This window comes from Camellia sinensis, chromosome 7, assembly GCF_055761805.1.
Source record: "Camellia sinensis isolate YWXY chromosome 7, ASM5576180v1, whole genome shotgun sequence".
NCBI classification, from domain to species: domain Eukaryota; kingdom Viridiplantae; phylum Streptophyta; class Magnoliopsida; order Ericales; family Theaceae; genus Camellia; species Camellia sinensis.
In genome coordinates this window covers 58,270,148-58,291,531 of record NC_138967.1, presented here as the reverse complement: position 1 = coordinate 58,291,531, position 21,384 = coordinate 58,270,148, and the positions used below count along the sequence as shown (strand labels likewise).

Below are 21,384 nucleotides of genomic sequence, written 5' to 3'. Positions count from 1 at the left end.
ATTAATACCGACTAAATTATTTTTAGTAGCTAAAGATTATACATTTAGGGACCAAAATTGTTTTAGTCGCATATAGGGTAATTTTTTAGCAACTAAGTCATTTTTAGTCGCCTATTGAGTCACTTTTTAGCTACTAATTGTATTTTAGTCGCTGATTGGGTCCTTTTTTTGCTACTAATTGTGTTTTAGTTGCCTATTTGGCTATTTTTAGCGAGTAACTGTTTTTTAGTCGCTGATTGGGTCCTTTTTTAGCTACTAATTGTATTTTAGTAGCCAATTTGGCTATTTTTAGCGACGAACTATTTTTTAGTCGCTGATTGGGTCCATTTTTAGCTACTAATTGTATTTTAGTCGCCAATAAGTAATATACGGCTACTAAAAAATTTTAGTAGCTAAAATATGGAACATTGCTGACCAATTCAAATTTTAGTCGCCAAAGAGCTGACTTTTGGCGACTAAATTAATTTTAGTAGCTAAATTTAGTCGCCAAAAGTGTAATTTCTTGTAGTGAGTTAAAAGGACAGAGAGAAAGAAAAGGATTTTGATAGAAAAAATATTTTGAAATTTGAAACAAAAAAACAAGTGTGCTAGAATGGAAGCACAAAACGGTGCGACTGTGCCATAGTGCTGCACAGCAGTAGCTTTTGTACCGCAACAACCCCACATCTATGAAAAGTTCTTCGCTTTGAGTCTTGAAAAAGTCAGATCCGGTTATGGCCCTGTTTGGTAGAGCTGTGGGAAAGTGATTATAACTTATATCTTAACAGCTTATAACTTATAGTTGTAAACATAAGTTGATTTTTGACTTATAAATTAAGTTTTTCCTCCCCACTCAAAGAATGAGTTGATTTTTGAATTACAAAAAATTATAAATTGTATTGTTAAGCTGAACCAAACACATCAAAATAACTTAAATTAAACTAAAAAATAAAATAAACTAAAAATAAACCCTACTAAACAGAACTTATGTGCGCTCCACTCTTATCTTCACTCTTATGTGAAATGATCTCATACATCTCTTCTTCTTCTCATTTTTAACTTTTCTAATTCTATACCATTAAAAATAAAATTAGAGAGATAAAATTAGCAGCAATGATAGAGACCCCCTTTGTGGAGGACCCCATAACTCCCTTTGTAATCCACACCATTCATGATGTAAACTCCACACATACATGAGTAGGTCCCATACATCATAAATGGTGTAAATTACAAAGAGAATTATGAAGGTCCTCTACAAAGGAGATCTGACTCATTTTTCTAAAATTAGGTGTATCAATCATTATTCTCCGCGTTCCAAAAAAAAAATCATAAATAACTGCATTCAAAAGTCAAAGATGACAGCCATGTCTTATCGAGATCATCTATAAACAAGATTAAACCCCAACATAATAATCTTGCTCATGAACAAGTCCAGTGAAACCAGTAAAACCAACATGACCAACCCCCACTTCCTTCTTCTTTGCTGCCCTGCCCAAGGCCACGTCAACCCCACTCTAGAGCTCGCCAAGCTCCTCCTCACCCACGGCGGCGGCGCCACCGTCACCTTCGCCACCACCGTCCACGGCCTCCGCCGCATCACCACCACTCTCCCCACCCTCCCCGGCCTCTCCTACGCTTCCTTCTCCGACGGCTTCGACGACGGCGATCACCCCACCACCGATCAAACCCGAGTCATGTCCGAGTTCAAGCGAGTCGGCTCCCAAACCCTAACCCCCCTCCTCACCACCCTCTCTCACGGCGGCTCTCCGGTAACCTTCATCATCTACACCATCCTCCTCCCATGGGCCGCCGCCGTGGCACGTGACATGCAGGTGCCCTCCGCTTTCTTCTCCATTCAGTCCGCCACTACTTTCGCTATATTCCACACCTACTTCAACAACCCTTGGATTTCCATTAAATTACCTGGACTGCCATTGTTTTCAAACGACGACGTACCTTCGTTTCTCTTACCTGAGAGTCCACACAGTTCTGTGATACCTACAATCAAAGAACACATACAAACCCTAGAAGAAGACCCCGATCCATTGATTCTCGTAAACACATTCGATGCTTTTGAACTAGACTCAATCAGAGCCATTGATAACATGAACGTCATTGCAATCGGACCGTTAATTCAATCCAAAAATTCCATTAAAATCGACTTGTTCGAGCGATCTGGGGAGGACTATATTCAATGGTTGGATTCAAAACCCGATTGCTCGGTCGTTTACGTGTCGTTCGGAAGCATGGTGGTGTTGGAGAAGCCGCAAATCGATGAGATTTTAAAGGGTCTGGTGCAAAGTTGCCGACCATTCTTGTGGGTTATCAGATCAGAAGAATTGAAAAAAAATGTTGAGGCTGAGTTGGGTAAAGGAAATGGGTTGATAGTGTCGTGGTGTTCGCAATTGGAGGTGTTGGGGCACCATTCGATTGGGTGTTTCGTGACGCATTGTGGGTGGAATTCGACGGTGGAGAGTGTGGTTGCGGGTGTGCCGATGGTGGGTTGTCCGGTATTTTCGGATCAGATGACGAACGCGAAGATGGTGGAGGAGGTGTGGGGGGTAGGGGTGAGAGCGGTGGTGAATGAAGAGAAAGTGGTGGAGAGGGGGGAGATTGAGAGGTGTTTGGATGTGGTGATGGGAGGGGGGGAGAGGGGAGAGGAGATTAGAAGGAATGTTGTGAAATGGAAAGGGTTGGCTTTGGAGGCTGTCAAGGAGGGTGGTTCCTCAAATAATAATTTCAAACAGTTTTTGGAAAGATTAGGGTGAAATTATTGTATTGTATTGCATTGTATTGAATCACCAGTTGTCAGGTACACTTCCCTTCTTTCCTGTTTCTTTGTGTGCTGGTTGCATCTTCATGTATATGTAACAAGAAGTTTCCAAGCACAATTGTTCCAACTTGTGTTTGTAGGCCGGGTAGTGGAAATTTAAGCCAATCCCTTATTGTGTATTGTTTGGAAAACACTTTAGCAACGTACATTTGGATTAGGGTGATTTTATTTATGCCACAAAAATACTTTTGAGGGTACAAGTGCCCTCATCAGCACCCTCTAAATCCATCCTTGGTCACAGGGGGGTTGATGAGGGGTATTACGTGGGGTTGATGAGGGGTATTGCGGGTGTGGGGGCTAGAAAGGGGCTAATTTGTAGCGACGGATAACTGGGGAGTTGAAGGTGGTAGGATGGAATTATGGTTTGAAATGTTAAGTGGTGTAAAGAAAAGATGAATTGGTAAAGCCCAAATACTTTGAAAGGATCAGAAGATGAAACCATAATAAAACACAACCACAGCTTCGATCTTGTTGCCTATTAGTAACAATGGCAAAAACTTTCAAGTACTTCAATGTCTAAAATTGATCAAAACATTAAACACGTGAAATCGTTTTTTTTTTTTTTATTTATTTTTATGGTTATAAGAATTTAATAAATTTGGTAACTGTTTATAATATATTTAAAAAAAAAATGAAATAGACTCTAAATGCATTTTTGTCTACAAATTTCATTTTTTTTTTGTAAATATATATATATATATATATATAATAAAACATGACTATTTTTGAATCAACAATGATTTAGACCACTAAAAAATACATTACTAATAGCACTAATGCATTGAGAATAGCAAAAAATTAAAAAAAAAAAAACAAGGCATAGAAAGTGGGCAAGACCCACTGCCACATCACTAGTGCTCCTCCTAGTACTTTTTTTTAGTGTTCCCAAATATTTTTCTTTTTGAATTTATTCTACACAAACAGTTGACATGACCTTCAATAACATCCAACACTCAAAAATATATGAACCAATTTAAGGATTTTAGATTTCCGCCCATAAACATCTTTTCCACGTCCACACACTCTCTCTCTCTCTCTCTTTCAACGACCGAAACCCTAGCTCTGCACAACAAGTAACCCACGTTTCTTACCCACATTTATTTCTCAACTTTTCATATATTCATTCTCTATATGTTTGTGTATATATACAAGTTTTGGTGACCATAGGTTGTTTTGATTATATATATCGAATTCAAGCTTTTTGTGTATTGGCAGAGAGATAGAAGAGAAGAAGTACGTAGCGAGGCTGATAAAGAGGCCTTCCAATGAATGCGAGAAGTCAGAAAGACCGGCGAAGAGAACGTCCATGGAATTGGTGAGAATTGATGACGATAATGACGGTAGAGAAGTCCAAAGGATATACAAGATTTCTCTCTCTTCATGTCCTCTCCCTCTCCATTCTCTGCCGCCACCAGAAGTAACATCTTTACCACCTACAGTAACTCTTCATCTCTTCTCTCTCTTAGTTCTCAAATCTTCAGGTTCACATCTCTATCACCTACAGCAACTCTTCATCTCCTCTCTCTCAATTCTCAGATCTTCAAGTTTCGGCTTGAGGTTGTTGGTGATTTCTTGCCGTGGTTGCTATGGGGTGTAGCTACACGTAGGTTTTTCTATCCGGCGTCGGTCCTGTTTACCGGCGTTGTTGTTCTTGTGGATCTTTGCAGCTGGGTATGTAACTCACAGCTTTATGCATGCGTGATTTAATGTGTTGATGCAGAACTAAGGTCAGTGACGTGATTGCATACAGACCGCGTGCTCTGTCAAATTTTTTCAAACCTCCCGCTGGTTTTGGTAGCCCATGGTTTTCCAAAACCATTTTTGGGAGTGGTTGGAGGGTTTTTTGAATTATTTTGAGATGGTTTCTACGAATTCGGATCTTCGATGGCACTCCCCTGTCGCACTCTCATGTCGCCCTCCAAAACGACGTCGTTTTGGAGGGTTTTTTTTTTTTTTTCTTTTCTTTTTCTTCTTTCTCTTCCGTCTGTGTTTGGTTTTTGAAGAAAACCAGAGGAGAGGAGAGGGGAGGGGAAGAAGAGAGAGAGGAAGGGAGAAGAAGAGGGGAGAAGAAGGAAGAGGACGGATTGATCCTGATGTTGCGAAGATGAGGGCATATTCACTGAACCTTCATCAAGAATGTCCTTCGAACTTTCCTTCGCTGATTCTTCCCTCTCCATCAATTCATTTTCATCTTCGCAACAACTCCGGAAATCTTCTTCATCTTCTTCTAATTTCGTTTCTCTACCCGAATTCACGACAGACCCACAACCAAAATTTGTTTGCTTCTCCATTTTCACAAACTTTAAATAAATGAAGCTGTGATTAACATCAAAATCTACTGAAAACCCATCAACAAACCAATCTGGAACTCTCAAAATTCAGCATCTTTTTCACCAAACCCACAACAAAAAAGATTACCATCAAATATAGCTCTTCCCATATATGTGAATCAAACCCAATAGAAACCCATCAAAAATTCAATCTGAAACTGAAACTGAGACATCAAATTTTACTGGTTATATCTATAGAAAAAGAGGCCCCCCCAAAAAATTACAGAATCAGAGACCAATATAAAAAGTAAAAATGTTTCATTTCTTGATCTAAAGAAAAAAAAAACCCATCAAAATTGGATCTAAATCTACAGATTATGTTCGCCTAAAAATCATCAAGCAAGAAACCCAAAACAACACAGGAATTCAAGGGTCCAAAGATACAAAATGATTCTATGATGTTCTATTAGGAAACTTCAACCAAGAACAGAGCTCTGTCGAATGGCCATGGTCATCCCAAAAAAAAAAAGGAGAGAGAAAGAGAAAGAAACAAAAACACAAAGAGTTGGATCTGGATCTCTTTCCGCCGTGAGGGGAGGAGCTTCGGCGATGGAGAGCTTCTCGGCTTCCATTTCTGTTACTCTCTCTCTCTCTCTCGCTTTCTCTCTCTAAATTTGGCAAGAAGAAGAAAAAAAAACGAAAAACAAAAACCCCCCCTCCCCAAAACGACCAGATTTGATTTTACAGCTATGGTAATTTTTTTCAACACAGCTATGGTAATCTTTCTGAATTAGATTTGTAGATATTTTTTTTTTTTTTGAATTAGATTTCTGAATTAGATTTGTAGATATGTTGAAATCTGATTTTTTTTTACAGATTTGAAATTGGTTTAAGAAATTGATGAATTGGGTTTTTTTGAATTTGGATTTTGATGAATTGGGTTTTTGTTCTAGATCTGGCCGGAGTGGAGGATAGAGGAGAGGTGGTTTGCTTCAACTCTTCTTCTCCCTTCCTCTCTCTCTTCTTCCCCTCCCCTCTCCTCTCCTCTGGTTTTCTTCAAAAACCAAACACAGACGGAAGAGAAAGAAGAAAAAGAAAAGAAAAAAAAAAACCCCCCTCCAAAACGACGTCGTTTTGAAGGGCGACAGGGGCGTGCGACAGGGGAGTGCGACCGAAGATCCGGATTCAGTTTCTACATGGGCTTATCAAGCAACGTCTGTTGATGCAAACTCGATGGACTTGGACCGTGTTTGGTGGGTTATTATTTGAAAGGTGGTGTCTTGGGCCCACGTTTAATTTAGGAAATGGGTTGGTGGATTTGAGTTTGGTCGTAGGCTGATGTATGTTGTTCAGCCACGGTTCTATTGAATTGTTTAGTGGATTGTTCAACTACTTTTGTATAATTATCCATATATCTTTTCCAAATATCCATATATTATTTATGATATAGGGTACTTGGGGATAAAAATAGTATATGGACAGACAATCTTGATTTGTATTTATGCCTTCTTTTTTGGGGTACCCTGCTGATGTGAGGGTGTTTTAATTAGTTATGTTATTAGTTGCCCCCCTTTCTTGGGGGTATGAGATTTGTTGTATTACTTGAGGTATATTCTTTGTAAACGTGTAATTTTTTATCTTTAATTTACGACTTATCCACCTAAAAAAAAAAAAAAGTTCTCAGATTTTCTCTGTGATCTGCTTCGAATTGGGTTTTATTTTGAAATGTGTTTTAATTTTTGAAAAGTTTCATCGTGTTTGGATTTGTGTTTCTAATATTTGGGTTTGGGTTTGGGTATGTGATTTTTAATGTGTTTTGATAAATTTTCATTTAATTTGAAAAATAGATATAATTTTTGTGATTTTTATTTACACCGTGCTTTTAGGTATGAACATGCGTTAGTACCATGTATAAAATGAATTATTTTTTAATTTTAAGCTCTTGGAGCAATGGGTTGGGAGCTCGACAAGAACTTCGAGATCTTCAAAACTGTGGAAGAAAGAGAAAATGATAATAATAACAAAATTGTCCAAATTGGCTTGTGCATATGCACTCATGTGCTACTTTGAAATGTTTTTGAAGACAAACCAACGCCAGGAAAAAAATTGGTTTTAGTTATTTTATGACATGAGAAAAAATTATATTTGGAATGATTTATAAATTTTTTTATAATTGAATAGATAGTTGTAAAAAAAAATGATTGATTAATATGTAAGATGATACTAATGGGCATCTAAGAGGGCCCAACCCACTGATCAGGGCCAAGTTCATATCTCAGTGATCAAAGCCCAAGAACTTTGACAAATCAACACTAGACCCACCCCAACAACATTCAAACTCTTGTCAAATAAAAGTCTAACCATGTAGGCAGACAAAGATCCTGCAAAATTATTGTACCCACACATTAGCCATTAATGAGGCTCTTACGGCATTTAATACAAAAACCGCTTCACGTCGAAGGAGACAGACACATCATGAATGATGCGAGCTAGAATGTAGACTTTCGGCCAACACGACAGTCTGAAATGGACAAGAAAATGATAAGCAAAGGATATAAGGCAGCTTCCGAAATACGTAAGAGAGTAAGTTTTTCATTCCCTTCTTCTCTCTCTAAATAGTTAATCTAATTCTAATTCGATCGTCAGAGGATCCGTTGGGGGATTACCTCCCCCTTTGGACCTTTTTGCAAGCACTTCATGTGGGCTTCAAGACCAGCAAAGCCGTTAAAAGTATGGATCAGCCCGGCCCATCTTCCATTGGAATTCTCACTTCATCAGTTGGCGTCGTCTGTGGAAAACTCCATTTCGGAAAGAAAGTTGTGTTCATTGTTGTCGGAAGGAACCCTGTAATCATCCACTCTCGGTATCAGAGTGGATGGTCATGACTAGATCCATGGCTTCCCAACACAACGCTGGTAACCCCGAAGTTGAGCCCTCCAACCGAAATAACCCGCCTCAATATTTCGCAGAACTCGCCAACAACATCAACCAACTAACCGAGCAGAACCAAGCCTTGATTAATGACTTACACCAGCGTGACCTGCCTATCTTGCCCCAACCATAGCCAATAGTTCCCCCGTGCCCAGAACAAGCCCACCATCACCATCAATTCCCACCATACGTGCCTTAAGGAACATTTCCACATTTTGCCCCGCAGCCCCAACCGTCGAATCTTAACAGTCAGCACCTGCCCCCATCGGGCTCGCAGCCTCGACAAGATATGCCACCACCCACCCACCTGGTCGGTTTGAGTGATACACCCCCCTCAATTCACCCATGGAGCAAGTTCTGAACCAAATTCAACGAGACTATAACCTGAAATGGCCTCAACCATCCAAGTCTCCCTCCAACCAATAGGATCAATCCAAGTACTGTCGCTTTCATCAAGACCACATCCGCAACAGTGACGAATATGTCAACCGCAAAGACCAAGTCAAGGACCTCGTTCGCCAAGAACGCCTCAGCCGATTCGCAGTAACCCGACCCCCGCAGAGGCCTAGAATTGGCCCCCCAACCAGTAACCAACAACACACTCCCCCTCGACGACCAGCACAACCTAAGCGGAATGATGACCGACCTCAGCACCAACCCTAAGCTCACGGTGATCCTCCCCCCCCCCCCACTAGGTGAAATAAAAGTCACTGCCGGCAGCCTTGCGTTCGATGGACCGCCGTAGTCGGCATAGTGAGCTGAGCTCCGAAAAATTTGACAAGGATCCGATAAAGAAGTAGCCAGGGTGGACCGACCCTACAAGAAACCCAAGTAATGATCCGAGCCGGTCACCTTTACAGTGACAGACTGCACAGGCGTTTGTTATCCTCATGACGACCCCCTAGTCATCTCCGCTCTCTTATCAAACTACAAAGTTAGGAGAATGCTGGTCGAGAACGGTAGCTCCTCAGACATCATATTCCTCAACGCCTACCGCTAACTAAAGGTCGGGGAAGAGAAATTGTCCCCTTTAAAAACCACGCTGGAAGGTTTCACCGGCGATCGGGTCACATCCATGGGCTCCATCGACCTTCCCATCACCATCAGAGAGTATCCACGACAGTCCACCAAACTCCTTACTTTTTTCGTCGTCGATTGTCCTTCTGCTTACAACATCATATTAGGGCGCACCACCCTTAATGCCCTTCAAGCCGTAACCTCTACGTACCATCTGACCATGAAGTTTCCAACTGACTACGGGGTCGGCACTGTGAGGGGTGAACAAACGGTAGCCTGGGAGTGCTATGTCATTTCATTAAAAGAAGTCAAAATGAAAGAAGCTATGATCATTGAAGACCCCGATGTTAGAGATAAGGAAAAGTTAGTTAGAGGGGAACCAGTGGAGGAACTTGTCGAAATGCCTATTGATCCCACCGATTCAACGAAGACGTCTAAGATTGGCAGCCAGCTATCCTCTCAGGCCAAGGCCAATCTCACAACTCTCTTAATCGAGCACAATGATGTCTTTGCTTGGACCCATTCGGATATGTCAAGTATCGACCCTTCTTTTATTACCCATCATCTCAACATTGAACCCCAATTCCAACCGTTCTGCCAAAAACAATGCATTTTTCATCCAAAACGTAACAACCTCATCGCCGCTGAGGTTGACAATCTACTGAAAGCACAGCTCATAAAAAATATGAATTATCCCAGATGGTTATCCAATGTGGTCTTGGTCCGCGAAACAACGGCAAATGGGGACTCTGCGTTGACTATTCCGACCTCAACCGAGCCTGCCCCAAAGACAGCTACCCCCTTCCCCGGATAAATCTATTGGTCGACGTAACTGCGAGACATTAGATGCTTGGTTTCATAGATGCTTTCTTCGGCTATAATCAGATCTTAATGCACGCAGCCGACCAGGAGCACACCTCTTTCATCACTGACAGGGGGACTTATCACTACCGTGTCATGCCGTTCAGTTTGAAGAATGCTGGAGCCACTTACCAATGCCTGGTTAACATCGTCTTCTAATACCAGATAGCTCAGAACATGGAAGTCTACGTCGATAACATGCTTGTTAAGAGCAAACTCTCCTCCGACCACTTGGCAGACCTGCGTAAGACTTTCCAAACCTTGCGCAAGTACCAGATGAAACTGAATCCAGAAAAGTACGCCTTCGACGTTGGATCTGGTAAGTTTTTGGCGTTCATGGTCAGCCAAAGAGGCATTGAGGCCAACCCAAAAAAGATCAAGGCCCTGATAGAAATGCGGTTTCCCAAGAGGGTCAAGGAGGTTCAACGGCTTACAGGTAAAGTTGCCACCCTCAACCATTTCACTTCGCGAGCAACTAACAAATGCCTTCCATTCTTCAAAGTCCTCCGGCAGGCCTTCGAATGGAACATCGAGTCTGAGGAGGCCTTCCAGCAACTCAAACAGTGCATGGTCAACCCCCTCTTCTCTCTCAAGCACTGCCAGGCAAAACCCTCTTCCTCTACTAAGTTGTGTCCTACACTGCTGTCAGTGCTACCCTCATCAGGGAAAACGGATCTGTACAACGCCCGGTTTATTACATTAGTCGCGCACTCAGGGGAGCCGAATAGAACTACCCTCTATTAGAAAAAATGGCTTTTCCATGGTCATCACCTCCAAACGCCTTTGACCCTATTTCCAAGCTCATTTAAAAGTGATTCTCACCGACCAGCCTTTGAAAAAGATCATGTAACAACCAGAATCATCAGGCAGGCTCATGCAGTGATCCATTGAACTAAGTCAGTACAACATCTCTTACCGACCACAAACAACCATCAAAGGCCAGGCTATCGCCGACTTTATCTTGGAATTCACAAATCTTACCCCGCACGCGCCCCCTCCACCAGCTTTCGGCCCTATTGAGGATAAAGACCCCCATTCTTGGACTCTTTGTGTCGATGGTTCATCCCGCAAAGAGGGTAACGGAGCTGGTTTAATCTTTACCACCCTAGAAAGAAAATACTTCAAATGCGCCCTCCGATTCCTATTTGCAATAAGTAACAACCAGGCCGAATATGAAGCTCTCATAGTAGGTCTCTGACTAGCTAAAGATATCGGAGTCGACCATCTCCAAGTATTTACCGACTCTCGGTTGGTAGTCGACCAGATAACGGGTGAGTTTGATGCCAAGGAAGAAGCCATGTGATCATACAAGGACATTGCTCTTCCTTTGACCCTGCCTCTTTAATAGTTTTCGTATCCGACATGTCCCTAGGTCAGACAACTCCCAAGCAGATGAAATGGCAAAGTTAGCCTCAGCCGACCAATCAGACCTTTGCCGTGGTGTTCGGGTTAAGTACCTGATCGACGAGCAATTCACCTGTTTCAAGACGAGCCCATTCCATAGGCCTAGGACATCATCGCATTCCTCGAACAGGGAACACTCCCAATAGACAAACTCAAAGCTGCCAAAGTCAGGACTCGGTTGTCAAATTATGTCATTATCAATGGCACCCTGTATAAAAGGGGATTCTCACGACCACATCTCATATGCCTTAATAATGACCAAGCAACTTATGTAATGAGAGAAATACATGAGAGAGTTTGTGGGAATCACTCCGGGGGACAATCTCTGGCTCATAAAATTCTCCGAACAGGTTACTTTTGGCCCACACTTAGTAAGAACACTGTTGATTTTGTGATGAAATGCGACAAATGTCAGCGTTTCGCTAACATCCCCTACGCCCCTCCAACGAAGTTGATCACGCTCAACAACCCTTGTTCCTTCGCTAAGTGGGGAATCGATCTTGTGGGTCCCTTGCCGACCGGTAGGGGTCAAGTAAAGTTTTCCATCATGGCCATCGATTACTTCACCAAGTTGGTCGAAGCGGAACCTCTCGCCAAGATTACTGAGCAGAATACTACTAAGTTCATCTGGCAGTCCATTGTGTGTCATTTTGGGATTCCCCATGCCATCATCTCCGACAATGGCAAACAATTCAACAACATCAAATTCAGGGAATTCTGTGCAGAACTCAACATCAAGACCTATTTTTCCTCCTCAGGGCACCCTCAAGCCAACGGTTAGGTGGAGGTTACCAACCACTCCCTGCTACAAATCATCAAGACCAAGCTAGCGGCCGCCAAGGGCCTCTAGGCAGAGGAATTTCCCAATGTCCTCTGGGCCTATCGGATGACCACCCAGACCCCAACTAGGGAGACCCCATATCGCCTAACATACCATACCGAAGTGGTCATCCCTGTGGAAGTCAGCCTACCAATGCCCAAAATCATCCACCTCAATCCAAACCTGAACGAAGACCTTCGAAGAGCCAACCTAGACCTCATCGAGGAATTGCGAGAAACGATCGCCGTCCAACTAGCATCATATCAATAGAAAGTAATGAAGCACTATAATCGCAAAGTCCGACTGAGGGCGTTAACAGTGGGAGACCTCGTCTTACGAGAAGCCACTCTCGCCACCAAAAACCCAACCGAGGGTAAGCGAGCAGCTAAGTGGGAAGGCCCTTACATCGTCAAAGCGAGACCCCACCCAGGCATATACCATCTCCAAGACATGGAAGACAAAGACCTTCCCCATCCATGGAATGCCGAACACTTGAAACGCTATTTTTAGTAAAGTGACAGTCCTTACTTTTTGTTTGATTTACATTGTTGTATGTTTCATTTTGGTGATCAGGACACTTGTCCATTTTGGCTCGTATCATGCCATACATGTATTTATGATCACAGGACAACAATTCAAGATTCCTATTATCTGTGTTGTGCCTTAATCCAAAATTAAACAAAATTCACTGAGTTAAACATAGCTTCAGCCACACTGAGCATAAAGAACTCAGCCAGACTGAGCCCTCCAGAGCCTCAGCCAAACTGAGTATGAAGAACTCAACCAGACTAAGTTAAACATAGCCTCAGCCAGACTGAGCATGAAGAACTCAGCCAGACTGAGTTAAATATAGCCTCAGTCAAACTGAGCCCTCTAGAGCCTCAACCAGACTGAGCATAAATAACTCAGCCAGACTGAGTTAAACATAGCCTCAGCTAGACTGAGCATGAAACACTTAGCCCTACTGAGTTAAATATAGCCTCAGCCAGACTGAACCCTCCAAAGCCTCAGCCAAACTGAGCATGAAGAACTCAGCGAGACTGAGTTAAACATGGCCTCAGCCAGACTGAGCCTTCCAGAGCCTCAACCAGACTGAGTTAAACATAGTCTCAGCCAGACTGAGCCTGTTGAGCTCAGCCCAACTGAGCCTGAAGAGCTTAGCCACAATGAGTTAAGCCAAGCCTCAGCCAGACTAAGTATGAAGAGCTCAGCCAAACTGATCTGAGCAAAACCTCAACCAGATTGAGTAGTTTTTATAACTTCACTTTATTACAAATTGTCGTGACAAGCCGTTTTGACAAATTTTTCGCAAATAAGTCACATGCTTCGTTTAATTCATATATAGGACTCTCTAGACAAATTATTGCAAGTTCTTTACAAATTTCAAGCAACTTTATTATAAACAAACATTCTTTACAAATTTCAAGAAAATTTATTTCAACCACAAGTCCTTTACAAATTTTAACCATTCTTTACAAAGAGTTCTCTCTCTCCAAAAAAGAAAAAAAAAAGTTAAACTAACTACAACCAAAAAGCAAAACCAAACCAAAAGCCCCGTTCTCACTCTCCTTCACTGGACACCAAGTCTTCCTTTTCCACCCCCTCATCTAGGGTAATCTAGGCGATGTCCTCCTCTCCTAGCTTCACCAGGCTAAAGTCCACATCTGTGCCCTATATTTGAAGCTCGTCCAGCCGCTGTCCTAGTATTGGCTCATTTCATGCTTGTAGTAGTCTAACTGCTGAAAACCTTGGATTATATCTTCTTCGGTCCTACCAGCAGCAGCCACTCCCTATGGGCCAACACCCCATTCACCCTCTCTGGCCAAGCCTCCCGCCACCGCTTCGTCAATAGCCATTCGAAATTCAGGAAATGCCTTGAATTGCTCTACCGCCGCAGCGCACAGGTCCGAATAGGCCGCCCTCTCAGACGCCATTATCTTGGTTAACTCTGTTATCTTGGCCCTCTCCTCTCTCAAGGCCTTCTTCAACTTCGCAATGCGCACATCTGCTCCTTCTGTGTCCTTCAGGGCTTGGTCACGCAGCTCTTCATTATTGGTGAAGGTCTCTTCCAACCTTTCCTTGGCAGTGTTACAGGCTTCTTGGACTTGCCTACTTTCTTCTGCTCGCTTGCCAGCTCAAACTCTAGTGATACCGCCTCGTGGCGAACCACTTCCAGTTCAGATTTGGCGACTGACAGCTCGGAGGTTACCCCAGCCTGGCTTACCCTGGCACACTCGGCCAAGTACCCTGCACCACCTCCAAAACCTCCATCTTCTTCGCCCTCTGAGCATACGCCAGACCCTTCGCACAGGCGCTGCGCGCTACCTTTCTCTAGCCCGCCGTCTTCACCCTTAAGTTCTGTAATTACGCCCGCACCCCCTCCAGTTGGACCTTCAGAGGCTCTACCTCCATATTTCCCCCCACTGCCTTGTCCAGTAGGGCCGCGGCCAAGATCACTACTTCTATTTGCACCGAGCAGAACCCTCTCATGAGGTCGACCTCTGTAAATTGGGCCATACTCTGCATGGCCACATCCTCAATAACCCCTTACAGACGGTCTACGGCAACCCTGCGCGAACGTAATGCATGGCGATTTTTAGCGTGGCACTAGTCTTTCCTCCACCCACCCGCTTTCTCCCTGGCTCCTGACTTGGGGGCACATCTTTGGAGGGCAGATCGACCAACTGATCGGCTTCTACCAACTCTTTTTGCTCACTTGATTCGTCCACCGTTTGGTCACTTGGGAACTTGGCCACACCTTCCTGCACCCCCACCTCAGCCCTGGTCTTCCCCCCTGACTTGGGGACAACTCCACTACCCTCTCTTTCGCCTTCTTCTCCACCGGTCCTCCCCCCCCCCTTCTGCAGCCACCTTCCTCTTGCTTCTTTCCTTCAGTGGATCGACTGGCACCCGCAAAGGCACAAAGTTGGTCAAGTCTTTCTCTCCCAATGGCTTAGGGCGTAGTCTAACTGACCTCTTCACAACCAGCTTCGGCGTTGGGCCTAATTCTTTCTCCTTATATTTTCCTGCCCTTGAAAAAGCTCGCTTGTCCTTCTCCTCTTGAGCTCTCCTCCTCGCCTCCATCTCCTCTGGCATCGAGTCTCCTTCAAGTGGTTGTGGCCCCAGATTTAGGGCGAACAAGGCTGAGGGCTCGACGAGGTCATCCCACTTTAGCCCCTCCCTCTCCTTTCTGTCCTTAACCCGTTTGGCACTCCTCTCTGCATCGGCATCTAACTTTGGCTTCCAAGACTTGGTAGGGACTTTCCAAATTGTACACGCCCCTCTTCTACCGCTCGCCAACACAAAAAACAACTTTGGCCGCCAGCCTTTCACCAATGACAGGAGTCCCACCACCAATCCCCTTTATGCTACGGCTTGTAAAGTCACCCATGTCCCCAGTTGCCCTGACACCTTGTAGCAGGAGAAAAACTCATTCACTGTCATCATCTCCCCCCCGGTCGCCTGCAGCTACCCGATTGCATAGGTGAACAGAATCTTCCACGCGTTCAGCATCAACTGCACTGGGGCCACCTCCAGGCGGTTTAACACGTCCACCACTAGTTGTGGGAGGGGCAACCTTAGGCCCCCACGTAGCACCTCCTCATACAATGCGAACTCCATCGGTCGCGCATCCGACGCCCTCTCATTCATCGTCGGCAGCCGCAACTCTATGTCGGTCGGAATCTGATATCTACTGCGCAACTCCTCCAGATCCTTTGCTATTAGAGTGGATTTGTCCGCCTTCGTATGCTAGTGGTCCGGCGTCACTTGGCTTATGGGCCGCACCGCCGAGATCATTGTTAACCCCAGGGGCCGCGCTAGCTGCTCCGCCCCTCTCTTCACCTACCTTTTCGCCCTATACTACTCCACCAACTCCACCCTGTCATCCTCTCCTAATGCATCCACTCCTATGCCTGGCGTTTTGTATTGTGCCATCTCCTTCACGTTTCTAACTATTGTTTCGGTTACGGGGGCAAAATAATTTGCGATATGCCAGATGGGCGAATCTCCGGCGATGAAGGAACTTAAGTTTGGAATGTGCTGGTTTTTTGCAATAAGGTAGGTAAAACACACAAGTCCAAAAACCCAGGGTTTGCCTATTTCCCAAGGATCGCGATTAAAATTCTTCAGTTTGAAACTTCGAACAAAAATACAAACCCCGTCTTTTCCACATCCCAACTTACCAACCCCTTCGCCTCCTACACCTCATTCGTCTCCCTTATCAGTGGCCATTGTTATGCCACGTGTATGGCCACAATCCCTTCCTCGCCCACTAATTCTCTTTCTTTTTACCCGTCTATTCCACTTCACATCATCACGTGTTTTTTTCCTCCTCGAGCCCCGCACGCCATCAATCTTAACACAATCATCCACCTTTGCGGTCGACCGGCCTCACGCTTAGTCGTGCCACGATAACCAACCCACAATCAGCTAGCTTGACGGTCTCCCCTCATGCTCGGCATAGCCCACGGTCGGCCACCCCGACGATTTTCCCTTACACTCAGCCCACCTCGCAGTCAGCCACCCCGACGATTTTCCCTCATGCTCAGCCCCCCTCACGGTCAACCAGCCCGACGGTGATAACCAACCCACGGTCAGCTAGCCTGACGGTCTCCTCTCACGCTCAGCCCAACCCACGGTCAGCCAACCTAACGCTCTCCCCTCACGCTCAGCTTACTCCATGGTTGGCCACCCTAACAGTTTTCCCTCACGCTCAGCCCCCATCACGGTCAGCTAACCTGACGACGATAACCAATCCACAGTCAGCCAGCCTGACGGTCTCCTCTCATGCTCAACCCAACCCACGGTCGGCCAGCCTAACGGTCTCCTCTCACGCTCGGCCCATCCTACGGTCGGCCACCCCAACAGTTTTCCTTTACGCTCGGCCCACATCGCGGTCAGCCAGCCCGACACTCGGCCCATCTTGCGATCAGCCAGCCCATCTTGCGATCAGCCAGCCCGATGGTTTTTCCTCATGCTCGAGCCCCTTCACGGGCAGCCAGCCCGACAATCTTCTCTCTCAATCGGTTGCCCTTACGGTCGGACAACCTAGCAATCGACCACTCTTACCCATGCACCCCTACCAAGCCTTGGGGGACTCCCTCCCACACTTTTATTCCCTTCGTTGGACTAAAGCTACACTCTGTAATGGGGGACTACTGATACTATTAGGCATCAAAGAGGGTTCAACCCACCGATCAGGGCCCAGTTCAAATCTCAGTGATCAAAGCCCAACAAGTCTGACAAATCAACACTAGACCCAGGCCAACAACATTCAAACTCTTGCCAAACAGAAGTCTAGCCATGTAGGCAGACAAAGATCCTACAAAGTTATTACACCTACACATCAGCCATTAATGAGACTCTCACGACATTAAATACGAAAACCCCTTCACACCAGAGGAGACAGACACACCATGAATGATGCGAGTTAGAATGTAGACTTTCGGCCAACATGACAGTCTGGAATGAACAAGGAAATGATGAGCAAAAGATATAAGGCAGCTTCCAAAATATATAAGAGGGTAAGTTCTTCGTTCCCTTCTTCTCTCTCTACACAGTCAATCTAATTCTAATTCGATCGTCAGAGGGTCCGCCGGGGATTACCTCCCCCTTTGGACCTTTTTGCAGGCACCTCCTGTGGGTTTCAAGACCAGCAAAGCCAATTAGAAGTGTGGATCAGCCCGACCTATCTTCCGTTGGAATTACCACCTTATCATAAGATATGATATTTTGTTTCAGGCCCTATTTAGCAAGTTGGGTTAGGGTTACAATAGCCAATAAGTTAAAGCACTCAATTACATCACTTTCTCTTTATTTTTTTTATACGTATTTTCATAAAAAGTTTAAAAAATTAACTTAAAAAAATCTATTCTCAAACACCTCCTTATTGTCTATTTTAATATTTTTGTGTTTTTATTAATTATTTTAGCTCCAACTTGAGTTCCCAAATAGGATCCAAATATTATGTGACTGTCATTTCAAAAAGTTATATTGCCGATTTAGAAAAAAAAAAATTAATGAATTCACAGTTTTGATATAATTACATTAAGTTTTATTAAAATTTTAATTTTTTATTAACAATTTGTCAGTTGTATTGATAAAAAAAATAATGTTAATTATTGTCACTTTTATATGAAAAAATATATTTTACATTATTTATTTTTATATTTTTGCACTATCTATATTAATTTCGGTTCACTTAACCTTACTATAATGAAGGTCATTGTAATTATATTAAAATTATAAAACTTCTTGTATTTTTTTTCAAATTTTAAAAAAATTGATGTAATCTTTTAAAAAGTCTTACCAATATTACTGTTTCACAAATAAAAAGACCAATGTGTATATATATATATATAAATCTCAAAGTAGTATTCATTAATTTTATTATACTTTTTTTTTGTATTTTAAATTCCTTTCAACTTTTCCAAACTTTATTTTATACAGAGGTTTAATTGATTTTTTGATAATAAATAAAATAAAAATTTTAATGAAGTTTGGGTGTCATATCAGTAACTTTATTTTAATTATAGATAACAATTGATGATAGGATAAAATTGTTACAAAATTAAATAGTTTAGGCATAAAATTGATATTATTAAAAGAATAGGAGTTGAATTGATTTTTGAGTGACAATTTAGAAGACAAAATAATTTTTCTTTTTTTTTCCCGAAGTCCCAACCTTAAATAAGGTCCATAAAACACTTGTCAACATTTTCTTTTAAAAAATACAATATAAAAAAAAAGTGTTATTAGAGAGTAATTTTTAAATTCAATGATGTAGCAATATATTATGGGTTAATTGCAAATACACCCACTTAGATTTCCGTAAAATACAGATTATTTCCCGTGATTTGAAAAATTACGAATACCCCCTTGTCATAATTTTTTATTTAACAGAATTAATTGAAAAAATAAAATTCATAATTGCTCTCTTATATAATAATAAAGTTACCTAAATTATTAAATGAAACATATTTCTAACATCATTAAACACTACAATATATAAGAGTTTTAGAGACCAAATTTTTTAGTCTCTAAAAGTAAAAATTTTGTTGCAAAAGACATTTATAGACCAATTTCTATCATTATGTCGTCCCGAAAAAAATATAACTTTTAGAGACAAAATAATTTGGTCTTAAAATGATTTATTTTTTGAGGCAAAAACTTTGGTCCCAAAAGGATAATAATTCATCACTAATGTTCAATTTTCGTTACTAAAAATATAATAATAACACTTTTCGCAACAAAAATATTTAGTCCCTAAAAAATAATTTTGTCCCTAAATTTTTGTCTCTAAAACATTAATTTTTTGTAGTGAAAAACTGTTAATTGACTTGATAATTTATTAATAAAATGGGCGATTTGTTATGAAATTAGAAACTTTAGGGCGTGCAATATAATTTCTAGAATTACAAGAAACAATTCATATTTTAATCAAATATTAGGGAGTGTATTTGTAATTTACCTTATATAATATCTAAGAAAACTTTTTCTTTCTTGTCTTATTTAATTATTAGCCAATCATCTTTTTTCTATATAGATGGATGTTAAAAATCAACATAAAAAGTGGACTTTTATATTATTTTTGGATAAGAAATTACCATGCTCATATTTTCATTTAAAAAAACGTCCAAATGACTCGTCACTAAAGGGTGGTTTAGCAACAACTATTACACAGTATGTGGTGCACTATTCTACCCCTTGCGAACAAAATTAAACCAACAGTCCGCAAAACCCCTTGAAACATAATGTCCTCAATTATCATCCTAAGTCGATGATCAATTGTGAGCACACCATTCAACATACCAACCACTGCTTATGAGTCGTCTTCCACTTTTATACAAAGAAAATCCATATCTAGCCCCATTCGAACTGTTGCTCTAGCAGCCAACGCCTCCGCCATCAAAGCGAACTCCACCCCTTTAACTTGGACTGCCCTCCCAACCACAAACCTACCTTGCTCATCCCTACAAACAAACAACCCCCAAATCTCCAAATGCCGAATTCTCGCAACCATTTCCACAGAACCCTTTCCTTCCAGCTGATAATGCCTCTTTTGCAAGCTCAGCATTTACTGTAATAAATTCAACTACTGACCCAACAGTGACCCTATTGACATTGGTAAGCCCATAAAGATTAGAGCCCACCATTTAGGACCCAACACATATCTCAAATGCTGAAACCCAGCACTGCCGAAGCCCCATGCAGCAATTAGAACCAATGACATCAAGACACATGGCGAGAAAAGGGCAAGCTACATCAACAGACTAAGATCTGCAAAGTTATTGCCACTGCACATCGCCATTAATGAGGCTCCCCTTACAGCATTTATTGCGATAACCCCTCTCCGTCGGGACAACACGCCCTCACCCTGAACAAGGTAAGCTACAACATAGACTTTCGGCCAAGGTGACAGGTCGGAAGAGACAACGTAATAATTACCTAAGGATATAAGCAGATGTCGAAGACATGTAGAAGGTTAAGCTTTTCTATCTATATTCCATCTCTACACTCCACTTCTCTCTCTAACTTGCTCGTCGGAGGATTCGCTGGGGGACTCCCTGTTCCCCGTTGAACTCTTGTGCAGGTCTTTAGATAAGCTTGGTCATTCGGACATAGGCTTAAGGAGCGTGAATCAGTCCGATTGTGAAAACCCATATTTAAATTATTCTTGAAAGAAAATAAGTAAATTAATTAAATTATTAGTTTTTTTAAATTAACCCAATTCTATCGCTAACAAAGACGCTATTAAGAATAAAAATGTTGTGGATGTTCAATAATTATTGTTAAATAAATAAATAAATAAATAAATAAAATAAATATATATATATATATACAAACAGACAAACCGTGGGCAAACAACCCACAGTTCCTACCAAACCCACCATCTCTTAGAAATTAGGAAACCATAAAATTTAGGGAAAGCTTATTCTTAGAACTTGGAGAAAGGTAATGGCAGAGAGAGAGAGAGAAAGGGAGAGAGAGAGAGAGAGAGAGAGAGAGATGGCTCAATTAGCCTCTGCAGACCAGTCAGATCTCAACCACGGTGTTCGCCTCGAATACCTGACCCACCGTGCCATATCCCCCGACCAGCAAGCAGTCCACTTCCTCCAAAATGAACCTATCCTCTGGGCGTCCGACAGCTTTTTATTTCTGACAATGGGGGAACTGCCAGATGACAAATAGCAGGCCGCCAAAGTCAGGGTCCGATTGTCCAATTACATTCTTGTCGATGGTCTTTTGTACAAGAGGGGCTTTTCACG

The 21,384-nt window shown here is 42.5% G+C and overlaps 1 protein-coding gene across 2 annotated transcripts; it reads left to right on the top strand.

Moving 5' to 3' along the window:
- The first annotated feature begins 1,400 nt into the window (after nucleotides 1–1,400).
- LOC114271651 (UDP-glycosyltransferase 75C1) lies at nucleotides 1,401–6,767 on the top strand. Of its 2 annotated transcripts, none has more exons than XM_082878001.1 (2): nucleotides 1,401–2,791; nucleotides 6,036–6,767. In XM_082878001.1, exon 1 carries the CDS (start codon nucleotides 1,401–1,403, stop codon nucleotides 2,745–2,747), a length of 1,347 nt encoding a protein of 448 aa, XP_082734127.1. In that variant the 3' UTR covers nucleotides 2,748–2,791; nucleotides 6,036–6,767. The 2 variants fall into 2 exon arrangements, with proteins under 2 accessions (XP_082734127.1, XP_082734126.1); XM_082878000.1 differs by having other exon boundaries at nucleotides 4,028–6,767.
- Nucleotides 6,768–21,384: the final 14,617 nt, after the last annotated feature.